This window comes from Aquarana catesbeiana, linkage group LG02 (genome assembly GCF_042186555.1).
Source record: "Aquarana catesbeiana isolate 2022-GZ linkage group LG02, ASM4218655v1, whole genome shotgun sequence".
NCBI classification, from domain to species: Eukaryota; Metazoa; Chordata; class Amphibia; order Anura; family Ranidae; genus Aquarana; species Aquarana catesbeiana.
In genome coordinates this window covers 751501926-751528481 of record NC_133325.1, presented here as the reverse complement: position 1 = coordinate 751528481, position 26556 = coordinate 751501926, and the positions used below count along the sequence as shown (strand labels likewise).

The 26556-nt window shown below is 43.2% G+C and overlaps 1 protein-coding gene across 2 annotated transcripts in view; it reads right to left on the bottom strand.

Annotated features, from left to right (window-relative positions):
- Positions 1-2698: 2698 nt before the first annotated feature.
- The window catches only part of MRAP (melanocortin 2 receptor accessory protein), a 63594-nt gene continuing 39736 nt past the window's right edge, over positions 2699-26556 (bottom strand). For both annotated transcript variants that reach the window (XM_073617118.1, XM_073617119.1), the window contains one exon: positions 2699-2820. In XM_073617118.1, the coding sequence (XP_073473219.1) occupies positions 2730-2820 (91 nt within the window). In that variant the 3' untranslated portion in view covers positions 2699-2729. The remainder of the gene's footprint in view (positions 2821-26556) is intronic.

The window sequence follows — 26556 nt, the reverse complement described above, 5'->3', positions numbered from 1 at the left end:
CGACTAACTTTTTTACCCCCCCCCCCCCCCCCTTGTTCTTTTTGACCCCATGGAATGAGAAGTTATGCTATCCATACATGGATCATATTTTGACTGATGTCCTGCTGAGTTTGCAAAACTGGAGCCATAGTTGGCCCTGTCAGTACCGCCCATCTCGACATACTTCAACTGAAAAATTGTCAAACAGTGACTGCATTCCTATCAGATGCAGTCATGGTTTCTGTATTCAGGCAGCCATGGGTGTCAGTGGCTGTCAGAATATAATAGAAAGCAGGTGATTCCTCCATCAAAAAAATCAAAGTGTGTGTATTCACTAGCCTTAGACCTTTGTAAGCTGCAAGCCGTTACTTGCAGGTTATAGAGCGGCTTAAGCCTCTCCCCACCTCCATGTGACAGCACTAATTCACCAATCACCAGTGTTGTCACTGGGTCATTTTCTTCACTCCCATTGGTTAACCTCTTCCCACTGACGTAACACATGTATGTGGCCCCACTGGACTGGGCTTTTTTTTTTGTGGGGTCATATATATACATATCTCCCTATGTGCTGGGAGCCAGCACAAGGAGCGGGGTTTTACCAACGATTGGGACCCGGATCTCGCGATTCTGGGTCACCAGATCACTGTGGTAGCCTCTGATTGGCTGCCACAATGATCAGTCACTGTGAAGCCTGCCCCTGTATTTTTTTCTCTCTCTGTGAATGGAGAGGAAAGATACAATTTCTTTCCTTGCAGAGAGGGGGAAAAAAAAAAGTGTGTGTAAAAATAATTAAAACAAAAGAAAAAACACTTATATCAAGGTTTGATCTAGGTTAGTGTTTGGGTGAAAGGTCAGGGTCAGTATATTTTGGGCAGGATTTTTTTTTTTTTTTAATTTGCATCAGTGTCAGTTTGTTTTAGGTAGGACCAAAAAAACAGTTTCTGGGCCGTACTACGGGTACAAATAACAACTGACATACACATAAGTGGTATTGCTGCGATTGACAAGAGCAGGAGAATCTATTTTGGGCTGTTCTTTGGTGGTAGGTTTTGGTAGTAACAGGAAATATAAAGCTAAATTTAAAAAAAAATAAATTTTTATTTTATGTTTTATTTTATTTTTTACTATTTTGGGCCAGTTTCTTTTTGATTATTAACAAAAAACATAAGATATAACTATTTACTATCAAATGAAAGCCAAATTTGTCTTGAAAGTAGTTGTGATAATATGTATGGTTTTACTAACACATGCCAAAATTGTGCTTGTGCATTAAGATTTGTTATAACCTTAGGCGTGAAGGGGTTAAACAGTTGCAGGTACAAAAAAAAGCAAAGGTGAGAAGGTGCTGTGGCCATTAGACTGAAACTGTTTCTTCACCCTGCATGGGCAAAATATAGATTCACTTTAAAGACGTGCTGCACAGAGGCTTGCTGGTGTATATCCCTCTCCCACATGACATAGTGAAGCAGGTATCTGGGAGAGCCAAAATACACTTAAAGCTGAGTTCCACCCAAAAATGGAACTTCCGCTTATCCGGTTCCTCCTTCCCTCTGGTGTCACATTTGGTACCTTTCAGGGGGGAGCAGATACCTGTCTAATCCAGGTATTTGCTCCCACTAATGGCGATAGATCGCCGCAGAATCTGCGGCTATCTACGCCATGTCCGGCCCCTCCTCCTTCCCCTCCACTGTCTTCTGGGAGACGCACAGGTCCCAGAAGACAGCGGGGACCACTCCGGACACGCAGCGTGACTCGCGCATGCGCAGTAGGGAACCAGGCTGTGAAGCTGCAAGGCTTCACTTCCTGACTCCCTTACCGAAGATGTCGGCACCTCCACCCGGGTCAGCTTCGGGTGAGGACATCGCGGGCGCCCTGGACAGGTAAGTGTCCATATTTAAAAACAGCAGCTGCAGTATTTGTAGCTGCTGACTATTTTGTTGTTTTATTTTCGGTGGAACTCCGCTTTAAGATTGTATTGGCTAGCCTTAGATTGATAGAATCTTAGCTGGTTCAGCAGGGACCGGCCAAGATTCGATCTATCTATGGGCAGGCTGGTTTTACTCAAGTCGATCCATCCGATCAACTTGGTAAAAAAAAAAAAAAACAGTTTTTCTATATTTTTTTTTTCAATGCGATTACTGCTGGTGGTTATAGCTGCTAGCAGTAATCGTGTTCTGCCGCCCGGTAAGGCTCCCCGCTGGCAGAACACAATAGTGCTGTGGGCAGGATTATCAATTTTCTTTCTTTCCACCCGTGGTGGAAGGAAAGAAATTCTAATCATCTATGGCTTGCCTAAGGCTGCTGGGGGTGGGAACAATGTTTCATGGGCCGCTAGGTTTTCATTTTGACCAAATTGTATGTAAAACTATGCAGACAATGTCCCGCCCCTTGTTTTTTGGAGCATTACCAATAACGTCATCCAGCACTGGAAGCTTACCTTGCACAATCCATGGAACTCTGGAACAGTGCTGGGATTGCAAGCCATTCATTCTCAACTGTCACCTTGTATACTGCATCAATCTCCTTTGCACCTTCACTGAGCTTAATACAGACAGGTCACAAATTCCACCAAAAGTCCACACTCATTTCAGACCAATGCATAGTACGTTCATGTACCATAGTGTGGGCCTTAGACTAAAAGAAGCTGGAGAATGCTAGGTGATGTCCACATGAACCAATAAATGAAGTTGGGACTTTTGGTCATTCTCTTAGAAGCTGGTTTTATTTTTTGACAAATAATGGGAGTGTTTTTACTGGTTATACATTAATTGTGCAGCTTTTTCTTCTGGGTCTTCCAGGTGCTCATTTGTACTTTGCAGACGCTTCCTTCTTGATGTATATCTGTTTAAACAGAAAAAAGTGTTACATGTAACAGGGACCTATAAGAAAGTACATAAGCTTTGACATTCATGAAGTTTAATTGAATTTTATAAGGTTAGCTGCACAATTGGCCCACCTCTGACCACACAGCCAGCAATAAATAACAAATGAAATTTGATGGATGGTGCTTATCTCCAGGTTCCATACACTTACCCGAGACCATGCAAGGGGAGGGGGCATGTCACATAGCTTGCCTTGCGGAACATACATTCCCATTGATAATTATGCTACCACAATGAGTGTGTGCTGTAAATTGCTTCTAGTATTGTTCCTTCTTGCTGAAGGCGGTCATTTTGCCGAAGCCCAGAGCTGAGCAGCAGTAAATCTTTAGACTGTCAGCAGATTGGCCCCTACGTTTTCTGCACCGTGCCGAAAAATAGAGAGCAACTGAGCATGTGCAGAACAGGGTGAGACAGTGTATTACTGGATTTTAAACCGAACAGGCACTTATTTTTAATGTTTTACATAGCTAGAACTGCAAAAAGGGGCCAGCCTGAAGTGATCAAGTAGGACTTCATTTTCTGGCTAAAGTTCCACTTTCAGTTACCCTGACCCCCAGACACACAGATCCGGCTTCCCCTTCACCAAGTTCCCCTGTTCAATCCCCTGTTTGCCCTCACTGTGGCTTACCTGGATCAGTCACCTGGTGATTACTAGGATACAGAGAGCCAAGCCACACAGCATCCATGCATTTCCATGGTGCAGGTGGCTGCCAGCACCATACCAACTAATAATGCTGGATCGCTAGGTGGTAGGCCTGAGTAGGAGGGCAGAGTGATGTGCTGATGGGAAGCTTGATTGAGGGAGCAGTATGAATTGTTGACTAAAAAAAATAAATGAATAAAAACTTAAGGAACAAACCCACCTTTGGTAACAGCCACTCATTACCTTAACTGCACAGAGACCTTTGCATACCGATGTGCTTTCCTCCTGCAAAAATGTTGGCTACCATGACATACAAATATATAATATGCTCTGTAACCTAAGCCTGGTCACAGAGGTGTGCGCAGCCTATTGCATTAGGGTGTGCACCGCAAAGCCCAAACACACGTGTGTGTGTATATTTATATATATATATATATATATATATATATATATATATATATATATATATATATATATATATATATATATATATATATGGCAGTAGGGCAGTGGACAGTGTCGGTAGGGCAGAGATTGCTATCAGTTTTTTTTTTTTTTACAATTTAATTTTTTTACTTTGTTGAATTATCAGGGATCTAAACGGATCCCTGAGGTCTGTGAAACAGGGAAAAGGGATTGAGGACAGAGATTCCCCAGTCCCCTTCTCTGTAGCCAGAAAGCAGGGGGAATCTGCACAGTACAGGGTGATTAGGATGTGCCCAGGCACACCCGCCACCCCATGTACGCACACCTATGGCTGGTCAATTGCAGATGCACTTGTCCTACTGCAAACCTGCATTTTACCACCTCCTAGCTGCTTTTGCATTCCCATAGACTTGTAGAGGAAGAGGAGGAGAATTATTATTATTATATAGGATTTATAAAGCGCAGACAGTTTATGCAGCACTTTACAATATAAAAGGGAGACGGTACAGATACAATAAAATACAAGAGAGTGAAGAGGGCCCTGCTCATGAGAGCTTACAATCTAAGAGGGTGGGGCAAGTGGTACAAAAGGTTATAACTGTGGGGAATGAGCTGATGGCAGAGATAAAAGATTAGTTGGAAGCGTGATAGGCTTCCCTGAGGAGATGAGATTTCAGGGATAGCCTAAAGGCAGCCAGAGTAGGAGATAGCCAGACAGAGTGAGGTAGAGAGTTTCAGAGGATGGGAGAGCTTCTGGAGAAGTCCTGGAGACTAGCATGAGAGGAGGAGGTCTTGAGAGGAACGGAGAGGACGGTTTGTGTGATATTTGGAGAAAAGATTTGTGATGTAGCTCAGAGTTGTGAATGGCTTTGTATGTTGTGGTTAGTATTTTGAATTGAATTCGCTGAACAATGGGAAGCCAGTGTAGGGATTGGTGGAGAGGGGTGGCAGACACTAAGCGCTTGGTAATGTAAAATGAGTCTGGCAGCAGCATTCATGATAGACTGAAGAGGGGATAGCATATGAAGAGGTAGGCCTATGAGAAGGGAATTGCAATAGTCAAGACGAGAGATGACGAGGGAGTGAATGAGTAGCTTGGCGGTTTCATTAGATAAAAAGGGGCAAATTTTAAAGATGTTACAGAAGTAAAGTCTACAAGCTTTTGACAGTTGGATTTGGGGCTGAAAGGACAAATCAGAGTCCAGGCTTACACCTCGTACCCTGGCATAAGGGGAGGGATTGATGTTTGCATTCTTGATTTTGATGGAAAAGCCATAGGGGGATTATCATCAGCTGAGTTTTAGAGTGATTTTGTTTAACCACTTCAATACCAGGCACTTATGCACCTTCCCGCCCAGACCAATTTTCAGCTTTCAGCACTCTCACACTTTGAATGACAATTACTCAGTCATGCTACACTGTATCCAAACAAAATGTTTATAATTTTCTTCTCACAAATAGAGCTTTCTTTTGGTGGTATTTAATCACCACTGGGTTTTTCATGTTTTGCAATATAAGCAAAAAAGGCGAAAATTTTGAAAAAAACTTACTTTTTTTTAGTTTCTATTGTAAAATTTTTCAAACAAGTAATTTTTCTTCATAAATTTGTGACAAAATTTATACTGCTACATATCTTTGGTAAAAATAACCCAAATTAATGTATATTATTTGGTCTTTGTGAAAATTATAGAGTCTACAAACTATGGTGCCAATCACTGAAAATTGATCACACCTGATGTACTATCTCACCTGAAGGCCTATCTCATTTCTTGAGACACTAACAAGCCAGGAAAGTACAAATACCCCCCAAATGACCCCTTTTTGGAAAGAAGACAGTCCAATGTATTTACTAAGAGGCATTGTGAGTTTTTTGAAGCTGTAATTTTTTCCCACAATTCTTGGGAAAATTAGGATTTTTTTTTTTTTTTACACAAACTGGTCATATTAACAGGTTATTTCTCTCACACAGCATATGCATAATTGCAACTACACCCCAAAATACATTCTGCTACTCCTCCTGAGTATAGCGATACCAGATGTGTGAGACTTTTACACAGCCTGGCCACATACAAAGGGCCAACACTGAAGTAGCACTTTCAGGCGTTCTACAAGCATAAATTGCACATACAGTATCCTTTCTCAACCACCTATTACACTTTTGAAGGCGCTGGAGCACCAGGACAATTGAATTGTCCACAAAATGACCCCATTTTGGAAAGTAAACACCCCAACTTATAATCTATGAGGCATAATGAGTCTTTTGAACGGTTCATTTTTTTCCAGAAGTTTTTGGAAAATGTGGAAAAAAAATGAAAATGCATTTTTTTTACACAAAGTTGTCCATTTATAAGATATTTTTAACACATAGCATGTGCATAGCAAAAATGACACCCCAAAATGCATTCCTCTACTCCTGTGTATGGCGATACCACATGTGTGAGACTTTTACACAGCCTGGCCACATACAAAGGCCCAACATTGAAGTAGCGCTTTCATGCGTTTTACAAGCATAAATTGCACATATCCTTTCTCAACCACCTATTACAATTTGAAGGCCCTGGATCACCAGGACAATGGAATTGTCCACAAAATGACCCCATTTTGGAAAGAAAACACCCCAACATATAATCTATGAGGCATAATGAGTCTTTTGAATGGTTCATTTTTTTCCAGAAGTTTTTGGAAAATGTGGAAAAAAATGAAAATGCATTTTTTTTACACAAAGTTGTCCCTTTATAAGATATTTATAACGCATAGCATGTACATAGCAAAAATGACACCTCAAAATACATTCTGCTACTCCTCCTGAGTATGGCGATACCACATGTTTGAGACTTTTACACAGCCTGGCCACATACAGAGGCCCAAAATCCAAGTAGAACCTCCAGGCATTCTAGCAGCATTAATTACACATATCATTTTCTGACTACCGATCACATTTTTGAAGGCCCTTCATATTTCTAATACATAGCAGGTACATACCAAATAACAAAAGATTACCTGCAGTTTTAGAAGTGCAGTGGTCCACAGTGGAGAGCATCGGTCCAGGCAGCAGGCAGGAATGAGGTCAGCGACAGCAAAAACAATCATCCAGGCAGCAGGCAGGAATACTGTCCATAGTTTGTACAGGCAGAGACACTGTCAGCACAGCCAGAGCACAGGTCCTGGTAGCAGGCAGAGGTGTCCCGGCAGAAATACTGTCCAAAGTCAGTAGAGGCAGCAGGCACATATATGGTCAACACAGCCAAAGTATTGGTCCAAACAGCAGGAAGAACCATCAAGCTTAGGGCCAGGAGGACAGGGGTAGAGGCTTCTCCCACCCAAATCGCTTTGAAGCCTCCGGGCAACCAGACCCTGTTCTGGGAGCACAGAAAACGAAAAACTGGTTTTCTCTACTCAGAACGCTATTCTGAAGCCCCTCACATATGTGAGACCCCTGTGTACTAAAGTAGATGGCCAAAAGATCAGTCCAAGTGGCAGGCAAAAACATGGTCGATTAACAGTCCAAGGTCGGTATACATGGAAGTCAGAAACGTTGTTTAAATAGGCAGGCAGAGGCATTGTCGGTAAACAGGCTGAGGTTGGTGCACATGGAAGTCAGAAACGTGGTTTAAATCGGCAAGCAAAGACATCGTCGGTAAACAGGCCAGGGTCAGTTAATTAACATGGTAGCAGGCAAATGGGGAAATGGCAGTCTGGTAATAATACAGGGAACTAATATTAGATGGATGTATGATAATTTTTGACGCAATCTCCGATGCACAGGCCAGGTAGAGAGGGACATTGGGGACAATAATAGCTGGAATCTCTTCTTACTCCTCCTCTGCTGCATACACGGCATTTCAATTGGCGTCTTCTTCCAGATTCTGTGGGGGGAATGCTATAGGGAAAGTGTTGCTCGTGAAGTCGACTCACATTATCCGAGCGAATGCTTCCTGGGGCGGGACCTTGTTGGTAAATGAGGGCAGTGACGATATATTCAATATACTTGAGGTAGGTGACTTGTTGGTTTTGAGTTGCTTTTTGGTAGCAGACAAACAAATTAAAAAGGGCCATGTGAAACAGGTGAAAGGCAACTTTCTTGTATCAGTAACGGGACTTTCTGTTTGATAAATAGGGCTGTAGCATCTGATCGTTTAAATCCACCCCCTTATATACATATTGTAGTCGTGGACACATTCGGGCTTTACAATGGGGCCACGTCTTCTTTGGATCTCCACCACGGTGTCATTGTGGATGGTAGAGAGGATGTGGACATCTTTCTTGTCCCTCCACTTCATGGCCAACACCTCCTCATTCCTCATGAATGCCGATTCTCCCTTTTGTAATTTTTTTGCCAACAGATTTTGTGGGAATCCCTTACGTTTTTTTTTTAAGGTAACACAGGCCGGGGTTTTTTTTTACTATAAAGGTGACGAAAAAGGGGCAGGCTGGTATAATAGTTGTCGACATATAAATGGTATCCTTTGTCAAATAGGGGGTATGCCAGCTCCCAGACAATTTTCCCACTGGTTCCAATATATGTGGGGCAATCATGGGGCAGGAGCTGGGAGTCTTTGCCTTCGTAGATACGGAATGTGAAGACATATCCAGTGGCTCGATCGCATAATTTATTTAACTTCAGCCCATACCTGGCTCTCTTGCTTGGTATATACTGCTTAAAGTGCAGTCGGCCAGTGAAATGTATGAGTGACTCGTCCACACAAATTTTTTGGTCTGGGTTAAAAACTTCTCTAAATCGCTGGGAAAAGGAATTGATTAGGGGGCGTATCTTGTACAATTTGTCATGGTTGGGATGATCTCGGGGAGGGCACTGTGAATTGTCATTGAAGTGGAGAAAACGCATAATCATGTCGTATCTTGTCCTGGACATGACAGCGGAATATATGGGCATGTGTTGGATGGGGTGGGTGGTCCAATATGCATGGACTTCGTTCTTTTTTGTAAGCCCCATATTGAATGTTAGGCCCAAAAACAATTTAAATTCATCCAGTGTGACACATCGCCACTGGAACATGCAGGCGTAGGAAGAATTGGGGTTGGCAGCAATAAATTGGGATGCATACAAATTAGTTTGATCCACCATATTTTGCAGAAAATCCTGTGGGAAAAATAAAGAAAAATAATCGAATTCAGAAAAATTTGTAGTGTCGGGCTGCACACCTGGCTGTGCGGTGAAAGGGGGGATGATAGCGGATCCTGAGTTGGCAGGCAACCATAAGGGGTTTGCCAGGGTATCGGGAAGGTAGGACTGGGGCTGGGTTCTTCGGGTTGGGCGGGTAATTCCAGTGCTTGTACTGGGCTCCTCTTCCTGGGGTCTGGCGCTGCTGGTGGTGGGCAGATCTCCTGATCTTGGTCCTGATCTTATTCTTTTGGGAGGGACGGTTTCCTCCGCGGACTCGGACTCTGATCCACTATCCTCCACTGGCTCATATTCCGAACCAGATGATGTGAGCTCCCCGCTGCTCTCATCATCCGACATGGCAAGAATCTCATATGCCCCCTCAGGTGTGTAAACCCTTTGGGACATCATGGCAATGCTTATTGGCGGGCCTGTGTAATGGTACTGCTGGTGGTAGTGGTACCGATTGAGGTATTAGTGGCGGGCCTGTGTGGTGGTACAGATGGCGGTATGGGTGGTGGTGGTACCAATGGTGGTACGGGCGGTGGTGGCGGTACAGGTGGTGGTGGCGGTACCGGTGGTGGTATGGTGGTAGTGGTACCGATGGCGGTACAGGTGGTGGTGGCGGTACAGGTGGAGATTGCGGTACCGGTGGCGGTACAGGTGGTGATTGCGGTACCGGTGGCAGTACGGGAGGTGGTGGTACCGATGGCGGTACAGGTGGTGGTACCAATGGCGGTATGGGTGGTGGTGGCGGTACAGGTGGTGATGGCGGTACAGGTAGCAGTATGGGTGGTGGTGGTACCGATGGCGGTACTGACGGTGGTACGGGTGGTGGTGGTACCGATGGCGGCACTAATGGCGATACTGGTAGTGGCCTGTGTTGCAGTAAAGATGGTGGGCCTGATGGAGGTACTAGTGGCGTTACTGGTGGTGGTACCGATGGCGGTACTGGTAGCCTGTGTGGCGGTACCGATGGCGGTGGGCCTGTGACAGATGGGCTGATTGACAGATGGGCTGATTGGCTGGGCTGTGTGACAGGTCCTCTTTATTGGGGGGGGCGTGTTGTGCACAGTACAATACAGTAAAATGTCAGACAGACACTGATTTCATTCACTGATCCCTGCTCTCTCCTCTCACGATCGGTGTGTGAGGAGAGAGCAGGGATCAGATAGTAACAACTACTCATTGTTTACATTTGTGACCGGCTGTGATTGGACACAGCCGGTCACATGGTAAACAGCCAATTTCATTGGCTGTTTACCCTGATCGGGGAAGAGCTGTGTCCAAGGGACCTTCGCCTTTCTCGATCCCTGCTCTGGATGCCTTCGGCGGCGCACACGGAGCACGGCGCCGAGTTTATTGTGACAGGTGATCGGCTGTGACTTGACACAGCCGATCGCGGGGTAAACAGCTAATAAAATTGGCTGTTTACCTAGATCGGGGAAGCGCTGTGTCCAAGGGACACACGCCGCCCCCGATCGGCGCGCTGCGCGCCCCCGCGGGTTCGCGCAGGCAAGTTATCCTGCTGGACGTCATATGACACCCAGTCAGGATAACGCAACCACTTCCCGGACGTCAATATGCTATTGACCGGGAGGGAAGTGGTTAAGGAAGTGGTGTGACATCCATGTCGGTATGTCAGTTAGTAATGCGAGAGGAGACTGAAGGGATGAGGTGAGGAATAGACAGATAGATTTGGGTGTCATCGGCGTAGAGATGGTATTGGAAGCCGCGGGAGGATATCAAGTGACCAAGAGAGGGGCTGTAAATACAAAAGAGAAGGGGTCCAAAAACAGAGCCTTGGGGGACCCCCACAGAAATGTGAAGTGGAGAGCAGGAGGCAGAGTTGTAGATAACACTGAAGGAGTGATGTGATAGGTAGGAGGAGAAACAGGATAATAGTAGAATTTTGGAGGCCAAGGCAGTGGAGTCTATTGAGAAGGCGTGAGTGGTCAACAGTATCGAAGGTCACAGAGAGCTTTGGTAGTAGGAGTATGGAGTAGTGCCCATTGGTTTTAGCAGTTATTAAATCATTAGTAGAGTAGTTTCTGTGGAGTGAAAGCCAGACTGTAAGCGGTCAAGAAGGTTGTTTTCAGTGAGGTAGGAGCCAAGATGGTTGTAGACTAAGCGCATGAACAAAAGCCCAACAACACAGACCCTAAAATAATCACCCATCACAGTATAGCAGCATGTATGAACAGAATTAGTACAACTCAAGCATGTTAAACTCACAGATTACTCTCTCTGTTAGTTGGACACCTCAGTATTTGTTGTCTGTGTGCTAGGCACAGCCAATAAATCTTCATAATGAATTCTAAATAAAGTTCCTTGATTGAGAATAGCAATATCCCAAAAAGTCTGACAGTCATAGTGTCATTTTATTTGCTTATCTCCAGCTGTTCATGTATCATAGATCTGCATGAAAAATGGTTTTAAAGGCTGCAGGATAAAATTAAAGAGGACGTTGTAGTTCCATTCACTGCTGATTTTTCTTCAGGAATCTTTTTGTTACGATGAATGTCTATTAATGCAACATAAAATGAACCATTACATTGATATGCTTTGACAGTAATGTGTCTTAGAGAGAACATCATCTTTTTAACAAATTTTTAAGTGCACATTAAAGAGCTCAGCTTGATGTCGGCCAAAATGTTTTTTTTTTTTTTTTTTTTTTTAATTTTGTTGCAGAAGCTTAAATATAACATGACTTGTTTTAGGGTCTATAACACTTCCACCTTCATCTGGGCTTAAACTCATTATTTTGTTGGATTATTAGTCAATAGAGATCAGATCAACTGTGAAATAATTGGCTCCTTTATTCCAGAACCATTTCCATAGCCCACAAAACGCGTTGGATGGTCATCTTTGGACTTCTGCATTAAATACTCTTGGACCTTTATACCTTTTTTGTTTGGCGCTCTTATTTGCTTTAAACCATTTAATGTTTTTATTGCTGTCAGGGGAGATATATTCTTACTTTGTGAATAGAAAGGGGGGGGGAAATTGGGACTTTAATTGAGGCACATATGCGGTGTGCCTCCATCCCTATGCTAAGTGCAAAAAGAGAAGGGAAAGTGGGACTTTGATTGAGATAGATGACTTTGTGGAGGCAAAATTGGAATAAATGCAAAATTGTTTTATTAATGACAAACATTGTAAAGAATATGGCAATAAAGTAACCACATATACATTCAATACAGTAATTAGTATAGACTCCACCCACACATAACATACAAGTGTGGCATGGAAAATAGTTTTGCATGAGTATGGTATAGTCAAAGCAGTTCAAAGGTACATAACATAAGGTAAATTTATATTATTACATATGACATAAAAACAGCACCAGCGGCAGGAGTATGGATGTAGCAAGTATAACCAAAATGGATGAATACATAAATGTCAGAATTATTAATCTGCTGCAGACTGAATTTCAATGTGTCCATTACAGACACAAGTAGCATCACTTGTGCCCGACGCGTTTCGTGTAGAGACACTCCTCAGGGGCAGATGCTAAAATATATCTGCAGAGTGTAAAGAAAAAAGTGGTGACATTAGTCTAATTCTAATTAATAATGTAGCAATAGGGCAGATTATCTCGTCCTAAATACTCACATAGGGTCCAAAACGGTAAAATGTTGCGGCAATGTGATCAACGTCCCAATAAAGCCTCCCCCGGGAACTGAGGTAATTGCAGCCGCGCACGGTAGGGCACACGCAACAAAACCTCCCGATGACCCAAGGCACAAATTGCTGGTGCAAGTGAAATATTGCGGTGGCCTGAAAGGGCAACCTGAAGTGATATGAGAAGGTCAAAAAAAGAGAATGTGAAAGTGAGAATGAGTAAAAATGTGAAAGAATGAAAAAAAAAAAAAAAAATGAGTACAAATAGTGAAATAAATGGAATGTGATATAAAAGAGGGGGGTGTAAGTTGACTAAGTGTATGAACTATGTGAGCATTATTAATGTTGCGTGAAAAGGTGAAAGGTGGCAACAGTGATAACAAAAATAAATAAAATAAAACATGGTGACAAACAATTGTGGATGACCTAGGAAGTGACTTACGTGTTGGAGCAGGGCTAAAAACAAAGGGAAGTGTTGAATGCGATGTGATGACTCGGAGGTGTATCAGCAAGAGTGTGACAGGGGAGGCAGCTTATATGTACCCCGCACACGTGCACGCCGGCTCTTACCAGCGTCACGCTGGCGTGTGATAGGCAGGAAGGGGCCCCGGAGAGGGCGGTAAGCACCGCCCTCCACAGAAGCCCATATTCACTGCCAGAACAGCCTAGATGGAAATCACGTGCCCTGTGCGTTGGCCCCAATCATGACGCCACACGCATAGGGCAGGGTGCGTGGCGCCGATGCTCTGTAGGCATCCGCCCGCTACCCCGTAACACTCCCCGCCCCCCGGTGGGCGGAGAGGGGGGAGGGGGAGGGGGAGGCACATAGAGAGCATCGCAGCTCCCGGGTAGAGGACCAACAAGGAACCGGAGATCACCACAACCGCAACATACCCCAAATGAACTGGCGCAACGGCACTGTAGAACTACATGGATACAAAATTAATGTACCCTGAGTGTGTAAATACCGGGTATGGTGGCATAACCACCCGGAACTTACAAACCTCACACTATGTATGTTGCGGTTGTGGTGATCTCCGGTTCCTTGTTGGTCCTCTACCCGGGAGCTGCGATGCTCTCTATGTGCCTCCCCCTCCCCCTCCCCCCTCTCCGCCCACCGGGGGGCGGGGAGTGTTACGGGGTAGCGGGCGGATGCCTACAGAGCATCGGCGCCACGCACCCTGCCCTATGCGTGTGGCGTCATGATTGGGGCCAACGCACAGGGCACGTGATTTCCATCTAGGCTGTTCTGGCAGTGAATATGGGCTTCTGTGGAGGGCGGTGCTTACCGCCCTCTCCGGGGCCCCTTCCTGCCTATCACACGCCAGCGTGACGCTGGTAAGAGCCGGCGTGCACGTGTGCGGGGTACATATAAGCTGCCTCCCCTGTCACACTCTTGCTGATACACCTCCGAGTCATCACATCGCATTCAACACTTCCCTTTGTTTTTAGCCCTGCTCCAACACGTAAGTCACTTCCTAGGTCATCCACAATTGTTTGTCACCATGTTTTATTTTATTTATTTTTGTTATCACTGTTGCCACCTTTCACCTTTTCACGCAACATTAATAATGCTCACATAGTTCATACACTTAGTCAACTTACACCCCCCTCTTTTATATCACATTCCATTTATTTCACTATTTGTACTCATTTTTTTTTTTTTTTTTTTTTTTTTTTTTTCATTCTTTCACATTTTTACTCATTCTCACTTTCACATTCTCTTTTTTTGACCTTCTCATATCACTTCAGGTTGCCCTTTCAGGCCACCGCAATATTTCACTTGCACCAGCAATTTGTGCCTTGGGTCATCGGGAGGTTTTGTTGCGTGTGCCCTACCGTGCGCGGCTGCAATTACCTCAGTTCCCGGGGGAGGCTTTATTGGGACGTTGATCACATTGCCGCAACATTTTACCGTTTTGGACCCTATGTGAGTATTTAGGACGAGATAATCTGCCCTATTGCTACATTATTAATTAGAATTAGACTAATGTCACCACTTTTTTCTTTACACTCTGCAGATATATTTTAGCATCTGCCCCTGAGGAGTGTCTCTACACGAAACGCGTCGGGCACAAGTGATGCTACTTGTGTCTGTAATGGACACATTGAAATTCAGTCTGCAGCAGATTAATAATTCTGACATTTATGTATTCATCCATTTTGGTTATACTTGCTACATCCATACTCCTGCCGCTGGTGCTGTTTTTATGTCATATGTAATAATATAAATTTACCTTATGTTATGTACCTTTGAACTGCTTTGACTATACCATACTCATGCAAAACTATTTTCCATGCCACACTTGTATGTTATGTGTGGGTGGAGTCTATACTAATTACTGTATTGAATGTATATGTGGTTACTTTATTGCCATATTCTTTACAATGTTTGTCATTAATAAAACAATTTTGCATTTATTCCAATTTTGCCTCCACAAAGTCATCTATCTCAATCAAAGTCCCACTTTCCCTTCTCTTTTTGCACTTAGCATAGGGATGGAGGCACACCGCATATGTGCCTCAATTAAAGTCCCAATTTTCCCCCCCCTTTCTATTCGATTTGAACAGGGATGGAGATTTGATGACTGGGTTGGTAGTGTTCCCCTACTACCCCAGTGTGAGGTTTGTAAGTTCCGGGTGGTTATGCCACCATACCCGGTATTTACACACTCAGGGTACATTAATTTTGTATCCATGTAGTTCTACAGTGCCGTTGCGCCAGTTCATTTGGGGTATGTTGCGGTTGTGGTGATCTCCGGTTCCTTGTTGGTCCTCTACCCGGGAGCTGCGATGCTCTCTATGTGCCTCCCCCTCCCCCTCCCCCCTCTCCGCCCACCGGGGGGCGGGGAGTGTTACGGGGTAGCGGGCGGATGCCTACAGAGCATCGGCGCCACGCACCCTGCCCTATGCGTGTGGCGTCATGATTGGGGCCAACGCACAGGGCACGTGATTTCCATCTAGGCTGTTCTGGCAGTGAATATGGGCTTCTGTGGAGGGCGGTGCTTACCGCCCTCTCCGGGGCCCCTTCCTGCCTATCACACGCCAGCGTGACGCTGGTAAGAGCCGGCGTGCACGTGTGCGGGGTACATATAAGCTGCCTCCCCTGTCACACTCTTGCTGATACACCTCCGAGTCATCACATCGCATTCAACACTTCCCTTTGTTTTTAGCCCTGCTCCAACACGTAAGTCACTTCCTAGGTCATCCACAATTGTTTGTCACCATGTTTTATTTTATTTATTTTTGTTATCACTGTTGCCACCTTTCACCTTTTCACGCAACATTAATAATGCTCACATAGTTCATACACTTAGTCAACTTACACCCCCCTCTTTTATATCACATTCCATTTATTTCACTATTTGTACTCATTTTTTTTTTTTTTTTTTTTTCATTCTTTCACATTTTTACTCATTCTCACTTTCACATTCTCTTTTTTTGACCTTCTCATATCACTTCAGGTTGCCCTTTCAGGCCACCGCAATATTTCACTTGCACCAGCAATTTGTGCCTTGGGTCATCGGGAGGTTTTGTTGCGTGTGCCCTACCGTGCGCGGCTGCAATTACCTCAGTTCCCGGGGGAGGCTTTATTGGGACGTTGATCACATTGCCGCAACATTTTACCGTTTTGGACCCTATGTGAGTATTTAGGACGAGATAATCTGCCCTATTGCTACATTATTAATTAGAATTAGACTAATGTCACCACTTTTTTCTTTACACTCTGCAGATATATTTTAGCATCTGCCCCTGAGGAGTGTCTCTACACGAAACGCGTCGGGCACAAGTGATGCTACTTGTGTCTGTAATGGACACATTGAAATTCAGTCTGCAGCAGATTAATAATTCTGACATTTATGTATTCATCCATTTTGGTTATACTTGCTACATCCATACTCCTGCCGCTGGTGCTGTTTTTATGTCATATGTAATAATATAAATTTACCTTATGTTATGTACCTTTGAACTGCTTTGACTATACCATACTCATGCAAAACTATTTTCCATGCCACACTTGTATGTTATGTGTGGGTGGAGTCTATACTAATTACTGTATTGAATGTATATGTGGTTACTTTATTGCCATATTCTTTACAATGTTTGTCATTAATAAAACAATTTTGCATTTATTCCAATTTTGCCTCCACAAAGTCATCTATCTCAATCAAAGTCCCACTTTCCCTTCTCTTTTTGCATATTCTTACTTTGTGTCCTCTCAATTGTAAATGGTATAAAAAGTGAGGACTAATCCACAAGTTAAATAATGAACTCCTACCTTGTAAAAGAACTCATTCAGTTTAAAATAGAAATGAAAGGCAAATTATAATATAATATAATAAATATATATATATATATATATATATAGTGAGGATGGAAAGTATTCAGACCCCCTTAAATTTTTCACTCTGTTATATTGCAGCCATTTGCTAAATTCATGTAAGTTCATTTTTTTTTCTCATTTATGTACACACAGCACCCCACATTGACAGAAAAACACAGAATTGTTGACATTTTTGCAGATTTATTAAAAGAGAAAAACTGAAATATCACGTGGTCCTAAGTATTCAGACCCTTTGCTGTGACAATCATATATTTAACTCAGGTGCTGTCCATTTCTTCTGATCATCCTTGAGATGGTTCTACACCTTCATTTGAGTCCAGCTGTGTTTGATTATACTGATTGGACTTGATTAGGAAAGCCACACACCTGTCTATATAAGACCTTACAGCTCACAGTGCATGTCAGAGCAAATGAGAATCATGAGGTCAAAGGAACTGCCTGAAGAGCTCAGAGACAGAATCGTGGCAAGGCACAGATCTGGCCAAGGTTACAAAAAAAATTCTGCTGCACTTAAGGTTCCTAAGAGCACAGTGGCCTCCATAATCTATAAATGGAAGACATTTGGGACGACCTGAACCCTTCCTAGAGCTGGCCGTCCGGCCAAACTGAGCTATCGGGAGAGAAGAGCCTTGGTGAGAGAGGCAAAGAAGAACCCAAAGATCACTGTGGCTGAACTCCAGAGATGCAGTCGGGAGAAAGTCAACCATCACTGCAGCCCTCCACCAGTCAGGGCTTTATGGCAGAGTGGCCCGACGGAAGCCTCTCCTCAGTGCAAGACACTTGAAAGCCTGCATGGAGTTTGCTAAAAAAAAACACCCGAAGGACTCCAAGATGGTGAGAAATAAGATTCTTTGGTCTGATGAGACCAAGATAGAACTTTTTGGCCTTAATTCTAAGCGGTATGTGTGGAGAAAACCAAGCACACAGCTAAAATAATGAAGGAGTGGCTTCACAACAACTCCGTGACTGTTCTTGAATGGCCCAGCCAGAACCCTGACTTAAGCCCAATTGAGCATCTCTGGAGAGACCTAAAATGGCTGTCCACCAACGTTTACCATCCAACCTGACAGAACTGGAGAGGATCTGTAAGGAGGAATGGCAGAGGATCCCCAAATCCAGCTGTGAAAAACTTGTTGCATCTTTCCCAAAAAGACTCATGACTGTATTAGATCAAAAGGGTGCTTCTACTAAATACTGAGCAAAGGGTCTGAATACTTAGGACCATGTGATATTTCTGTTTTTCTTTTTTAATAAATCTGCAAAAATGTCAACAATTCTGTGTTTTCTGTCAATATGTGGTGCTGTGTGTACATTAATGAGGAAAAAAAATGAACTTGAAACTTGAATGATATTAGCAAATGGCTGCAATATAATAAAGAGTGAAACATTGAAGGTGGTCTGAATACTTTCCATCCCCACTGTATATATAGAGAGACAGAGGGGGGGGGGGGGGAGTATTTTATCCCCTGCTGATTTTGGACGTTTGCCTACTGACAAAGAAATGATCAGTCTATAATTTTAATGGTAGGTTTATTTTAACATTGAGAGACAGAAAAAAAAAAAAATCCAGAAAAATGCTTTTAAAAAAAGTTATAAATTGATTTGCATTTTCATGAGTGAAAAAAGTATTTGACCCCTTCGGAAAACATGACTTAGTACTTAGTGGCAAAACCCTTGCTGGCAATCACAGTGGTCAAATGTTTCTTGTAGTTGGCCACCAGGTTTGCACACATCTCAGGAGGGATTTTGTCCCACTCCTCTTTACAGATCCTCTCCAAGTCATAAAGGTTTCGAGGCTGACATTTGGTAACTCAAACCTTCAGCTCCCTCCACATATTTTCTATAGGATTAAGGTCTGGGGACTGGTTAGGCCACTCCAGGACCTTAACGTGCTTCTTCATGAGCCACTCCTTTGTTGCCTTGGCCATTTGTTTTGGGTCATTGTCATGCTCGAATACCCATCCACAACCCATTTTCAATGCCCTGGCTAAGGGAAGGAGGTTCTCGCCCAAGATTTGACAGTACATGGCCCCATCCCTTTGATGCTGTAAAGTAGGGATGAGCCTGCGGTTTGAGTCGAATGTAAGTTCGACTTGAACATCGGGTGTTCGCCGAATTCCGAGCATTATGGGGGCATTTGTGGCTTATTCGAGCGCCGCAGAACGCCCCATAATTGACTGCGAGATTGCAGTGCATTGATGTCTGATGATTGGCCAAAGCATGCACGTGACCTGCATGTTTTGGCAAATCACAGCGCGCTCTGCTGTGAGTCAATCAAAACACTTTTTCCCTCACTGTATAGTCATGGGCAAAAATGATGGCACCCCTGCATAATGCACCACTTTGCCCAGCAAATTGTTGCAATTACAAATGTTTAGGCATTCTCATGTTTTTTCTTTTGTTTGTATTGGTATGACACAAAGTGGAGAAAAGCCAAATCTGACACATTCCACTCAAACTCCGAAAATAGACTGGACAGAATTATTGGCACCTTCTCAAAATTGTAAGAAATAATTGCATTCTAAGTTTTTGATGCTCCTGTAATTTGTAATTAAATTCACCTGTATCAATGAACAGGTGCTGAGAATATAGAAATCACGACAGCAACCAGTTAAAATGGTGAAGAATTTCCTCAACCTTTCTGTTTTGTTTCTCTCTGTGCCACACGAAGCATGGAGAAGAGAAAGAGCAGCAAAGAATTGTCTGAGGATTTGAGAGCAAAAATTGTAGAAAAGCATGAACAACCTCAAGGTCATAAGTCCATCGCCAGAGATCTAAATTGTCAAAAGGTTTACGGCCCATGGCACTACAGCTAATCTCCCTGGACGTGGATGTAAAAAAAAAAATTGATCAAAGCATTTGCCTAAACTTACATGAGGAAGCCAAGATCCCTTTGGGAGAATGTGCTGTGGACAGATGAAACAAAATTACAGCTTTTATGGTAAACCCATCATTCTACTGTTTTCTATAAAGGCCTCATTTCTTTTTCTGAAAAGAATGCAGTCCTTACAGTCAAACAATGCGGAGGTTCACTGATGTTTTGGGGCTGCTTCAAGCACTGGATGTTTTGACTGTGTGCATGGCAGTATGAAATCTGAAGACTACCAAAGAATTCTGGGGTCCAGTGTCAGAGCTCATGGTCTTACAGCAATGACCCAAAGCGCACGTCAAGGAGCACCCAGAAATGGTTTAAGACAAAGCACTGTAGAGTACTGAACTGGCCCAGCCATATGTCCAGATCAAAATCCCATAGAGCACCTGTGGAGAATTCTCAAAACAGCAGTTGGGAGAAGGAACCCTTCCAATCTGAGAGACCTGGAGCAGATGGCGAAAGAAGAGTGGTCAAAAATCAGCAGAGAGGTGGAAGAAACTCATTGATGGTTACAAGAAGCGATTGATTTCAGTTATTTTTTCCAAGGGGTGTGCTACCAAATAGTAAATTGAGGGTGTCTATAATTTTGTCCAGTCCATTTTTGTAGTTTTTTGTGGCATGTGTCAGATTTGGCTTTTTGTTTCGCCACTTTTTTGTGCCATACCAATACAAACAAAAGAAAGAAATATAAGAATGCCAAAGCATTTGTAATTGCAACAATTTTCTGGGCGAAGTGGTGTATTATCTGACAGAAATGCAGGGGTGCCAATATTTTTGACAAAGTAAAAAGAATTGCAGCTCACAAACACTCCTTGCTTCAAGATGACACCGCCCCAATGAAAACTTGTTCCAGGTGCTGGCTTTGCATGAGTAGCAATGGAATGAAGGAAATCCTGGATAGCCGCACTCTGGGATGAAGATGTCTTTATTGAAATAAAAATCCACAATGCAGTCAAATTACAGGAAAGTACAGGGTGATAAATAGGCTAACGCGTTTCACATCATCGGATGCTTATTCATAGCGTCTTTATTGAAATAAAAATCCACAATGCAGTCAAATTACAGGAAAGTACAGGGTGATAAATAGGCTAACGCGTTTCACGTCATCGGATGCTTATTCATAGCTACGAATAAGCATCAGATGATGTGAAACGCGTTAGCCTATTTATCACCCTGTACTTTCCTGTAATTTGACTGCATTGTGGATTTTTATTTCAATAAAGACGTCTTCATCCCAGAGTGCGGCTATCCAGGATTTCCTTCATTCCATTGCTGACAATATTTTTGGCCATGACTCTGTGTGTGTGTGTATAAGTATAAATATGTATATATATATATATATATATATATATATTTGCTGCTGAAAAGTAAATTTTGCCATTGATATTTTAAAATGTGACCATGCCAAAGAACTGCCTTTTATTTAAGGGTATTGATCATATAAAGTAATTTATTATCACATTTGTTTGGCTCCTTTTTAAATCGTAATGAAATCGCCCAAATCTCACTGATCAAAAGGTTACATTCCCTGGAATGTTTGGCCTTGGCACAGACACACAACATGACAAAAACAGGTTAAAATGGCAATTAAAGGTTAATTGCCCACATCTGAGACTTTTTAAATTGCAATTTGTGTATAAATAGTCAGAGTTGGCTCTCACGTGGATGCACTAAGCCACAGGAAGCAGAAAAGAACTGTCAAAAGACCTGTGTAACCAGGTAATGGAACTTTATAAAGATATCTAAAGTCTTGAATATGCCAGTCGGTACTGTTCAATCACTTATTTAGAAGTGGCAAACTCAGAGATCTCTTGATACCAAGCCAAGGTCAGGTAGACCAAGGCAGAACATGGGGTAAAATGGGCGCAAGCTAGGACAATGTTGAAACTCCATGAGTATCTGTTGTAGTCTCTTCTATTATCTAGATGTATGTGTACTAGTGGCAGCCTTCGTGGAGCAAGATGGCGTGATTGTTTCAATGAGCACAATGCAATACAAAAATAAGCTGCATGTTCAAGTTGCCAGAAAGAAGCCTTTACTGCGCCAATGCCATAAAAAACCTGGTTACAACATGCCCAACAACACCTTAACACGCCTCATAGCTTCTGGCACACTGTAACCTGGAGTGTCAAGATCAAAATAGAGCTTTATGGGCACAACCATAAGCGATATGTCTGGAGAGAGGTCAACAAGGCCTATAGCGACAAGAATACCACCCCATGACTGTAAAGCATGGTGGTGGCTCACTGATGTTTCGAGGGGGGGGGGGAGCTCTAAAGGCACAGGGAATCTTGTGAAAATTGATGGCAAAAATGAATCCAGCATGTGATCAGCAAATACTGGCAGACAATTTGCATTCTTCTGTACGAAAGCTGTGTATGGGACGCTCTTGGACTTTCCAGCGTGACAATGACCCCAATCACAGGGCCAAATTGACCCTCCAGTGATTACAGCAGACAAAAGTGAAGGTTCTGGAGTGGCCATCACAGTCTCCTGACTTTAACCACTTGAGCTCCAGAAGATTTAAAAAAAACAGAAAGTGGTTAGATCTCAAACGTGTGGTTCATGTAAGATAACCAAAGACTTTGCATGACCTGGAGGCATTTTGCCAAGACAAATTATACCACCTGCATTAATTCAGGTTGTTCTAGACACCTATTACAAAAGACTGCACACTGTCATGATGCTAAAGGGGGCAATACAGAGTATTAGGAACAAAGGGTATGCAGACTTTTGAACAGGGGACATTTAATTTGTTTATTTGTTGCCATGTTTTGTTTTATAATTGTGCCTTTCTTCTATGGCCTACAGTTGAATAGAAATCCCATAAGAAATTAAGAAAATGTGTGTTGCCTGCTTACTCATGTTTTCTTTTTAAAATGGTACATACTATTACCTATTTACCAAGGGTATGCAAACTTTTCAGCACAACTGTGTGTATGTATGTATGTGTGTGTGTGTGTATATATATATATATATAATATATATAAAACTATAATGCCAAAAGTAATGGGAAGTCTGCCTTTACACGCACATGAACTTTAATGGCATCCCAGTCTTAGTCCGTAGGGTTCAATATTGAGTTGGCCCACCCTTTGCAGCTATAACAGCTTCAACTCTTCTGGGAAGGCTGTCCACAAGGTTTAGGAGTGTGTCTATGGGAATGTTTCACCATTCTTCCAGAGGCGCATTTGTGAGGTCAGGCACTGCTGTGGACGAGAAGGCCTGGCTCACAGTTTTATTCATCCCAAAGGTGTTCTATCGGGTTGAGGTCAGGACTCTGTGCAGGCCAGTCATGTTCCTCCACCCCAAACTCACTCATCCATGTCTTTATGGACCTTGCTTTGTGCACTGGTCCAAATCATTTGGTGGAGGGGGGATTATGGTGTGGGGTTGTTTTTCAGGGGTTGGGTTTGGCCCCTTAGTTCCAGTGAAGGGAACTTAAGGCGTTGGCATACCGGGACAATTTCATGCTTATAACTTTGTTTGGGGATGGCCCCTTCAAGTGCACAAGGCAAGGTCCATAAAGACATGGATGAGCGAGTTTGGGGTGGAGGAACTTGACTGGCCTGCACAGAGTCCTGACCTCAACCCGAAAGAAGTTCATGTGCGTGTAAAGACAGGTGTCCCAATACTTTTGGAAATATATTGTACATATAAAAATCCTTTTTTTTTTTTTTTTTTTAATTATCACATGACCTTTGTTCTCAGCTGCATTACAGGCTTGGAGAGGCGGAGTGAAGACTGCCGGGGTGGGGGTGGAGGGTGTCAACAAGAGGCAGAGATACAGCAAGACACTGATCTTCCCAGTGAAGAGCAGGGGGGCCTCTTAGCACAAGTCTTGGTCATTGGAGGACAGGCAGGCTGTGTGCCCAGCACAGCCAGAAAACTGTCCACACTGGAATGGATGTGTTTCTTTGCCTGTAAAAGCTGTAAAGGTCACCTAACCCCCTATCCCGCCCACCGTCAATCCCCGCTGTACTTACCTGATGGGATCCTGAGTTGTCAAGGCTCCTACAAGCTGCTCCACAGGTTCGGGGGATTTGAACTCCTAACGAGGAGTTAGGTTGCGATGCTTCGATTTGGGTGCGGCAAAAATATATCCTTCTAACAAAGCTGAATCGGGGTGCCCTGCCCCCCCCCCCCCTCACTGCCCCCCCCCCCCCCCTCACTGCCTGTCAAATGCGCTCTGAAGAGCAATCCAACATGGATCATGTTTCAAAGGACAATGCAGAGGCAAATGTGTTACTGGTCAGATCAACAGTTGAAAACAAGCAAAAATGTGCATCTAATCTAAAGATTGGTAAATTGTAATATATTACATTTTAGTTTTTGGGTTTAGATATGCTTTAACTATAGAAACGTAAAATAGTAACCGTAGAAAAAGACATGGTGGATGCTGTGTGTTTTTTTTTTTTTTTTTTGTTTTTTTTTTTATTAAAGCCACTTGTGATTTTTTATTCAAAAGAATTCAAATGTAACTTCCTCGCAACCATGGTAACAGTATTCAGTAGACTCAATGATTCTTCCATCTGTAGCGGAGGGTCTCGCTGCCTCTCTGACATATGCTCAGAGTTTGAGGTCACATCGCTGTTGTTGTCCTCGACCAGGACTGCTATATTCTTCTTATTACATCTGTTATGAGCTCATATACACCCAAGTGCATAGGAGGTATGAGCAAATCTGCTTGGGTTGGGGTTTTTTTTTAAATCTTGCTTAACATTGCAGCAAACGCCGTTTAAGTCTATAGGGGAGAATCTTGTGATGCCATTTGTAGGTCTAATGAACAAGCTAATGTCAAACAAATGGAATGGGAAGCCAGACACTGCCGTGGGGAACATGTTTTATAGTTATCAATTCCTTTCAATTAACCATTTGCCAACTGCGCTATAGCCAAATGACGGCTAGTTCTGGGAGGCCGCCATATGACGGCCTCCCATGTTTGCGCCTGCTGCGGGGCACGGGCGGCGCTCTCTGTGATCATAGTGTCTGGAGGACATTGCTGATCACAGATGGAGGTAAAGAGCCAATCAGCAGCTCTTTACCACGTGATCAGCTGTGTCCAATCACATCTGCTCACGCATGTAAATAGAAACCGGTTATTGGAACTCCTTTCCTCGTGCTGACAGCATGAGGAAGGGAGAAGAGAGCTGATAACCGGATTCTCTAAATAGGACATGTACACTGATGGAAAAGGACCTGGGGGTCCTAGTAGATGATAGGCTCAGCAATGGCATGCAATGCCAACAGAGTTTTAGCATGCATTTTATTTATTATTATTTTTTATTTATTTCAGGTACTTATATAGCGCTGTCAATTTACGCAGCGCTTTACATATACAGTGTACATTTACATCAGTCCCTACCCTCAAGGAGCTTACAACCTAAGGTCCCCAACTCACATTCATACACACACATACTAGAGACAATTTAGACAGAATCCAATTAACCTACCAGCATGTCTTTGGTGTACCCAGAGGAAACCCGCGCAGGGAGAACATGCAAAGTCCAGGCAGGTGGTGTCATGGTTGGGATTCCAACCAGCAACCCTTTTACTGCTAGGCGAAAGTGCTATCCACTACACCACTGTTAAAAAGGGGATTAACTCCAGAGATAAAACGATAATTCTCCCGCTCTACAAGACTCTGGTCTGGCCGCACCTGGAGTATCCTGTCAAGTTCAGGGCACCAGTCCTCAGGAAGGATGTACTGGAACTGGAGAGAGTCCAAAGAAGGGCAACAAAGCTAATTAAGGGTCTGGAGGATCTCAGCTATGGGGAAAGACTGCGAGCACTGAACTTATTCTCTCTGGAGAGGAGACGCTTGAGAGGGGATATGATTTCAATGTACAATTACCATACTGGTGACCCCATGATAGGGATAAAACTTTTCCGCGTAAAGGAATTGATAAGACATGCGGCCATTCACTAAAATTAGAAGAAAAGAGGTTTAACCTTAAACCACGTAGAGTGTTCTTTACTGTAAGAGCGGTAAGGATGTGGAATTCCCTTCCACAGGCGGTGGTATCAGCAGGGAGCATAGATCACATTAAAAAAACTATTAGATAAGCACCTGAGCGACCACAACTTACAGAGATATACAATGTAATACTGACATAAAAACACACACATAGGTTGGACTCGATGGACTTATTTTTTTTCAACCTCACCTACTATGTAACTGATAATCAGTGTCCTGATTATCAGTGCAGTCCCAACAGTGCCCCACATCAGCGTACACCAGTGAAGGAGAAAAATGACCTGTGTGCAAAACTGAAGTTTTTTTTTTTTTTCTAAATTTTCAGTCTTTTTTCAGTTATTTAGCAAAAAATAAAAAACCCAGTGTTGATTAAATACCACAAAAGAAAGCTGTATTTGTGTGAAAAAAAAATGATAAAAATTTTGTTTGGGTACAGTGTTACATGACCGCACAATTGTCATTCGAAGTGCGACAGCACTAAAAGCTAAAAATCGGCCTGGGCAGGAAGGGGGTAAAGGTGCCCAGTACACAAGTGGTTAAGTTATTGGCTTTTGTGACTCCATTGATCAGGGGCAATAACTATGCACTGCATTATAATAGTCTGTTCCTTATTTCTGGTAATTATGCAACTTTTTACACCAAATGTTTGCAATTCGCCAATCCCAGGGATTCCCTGTTTCAGGTCT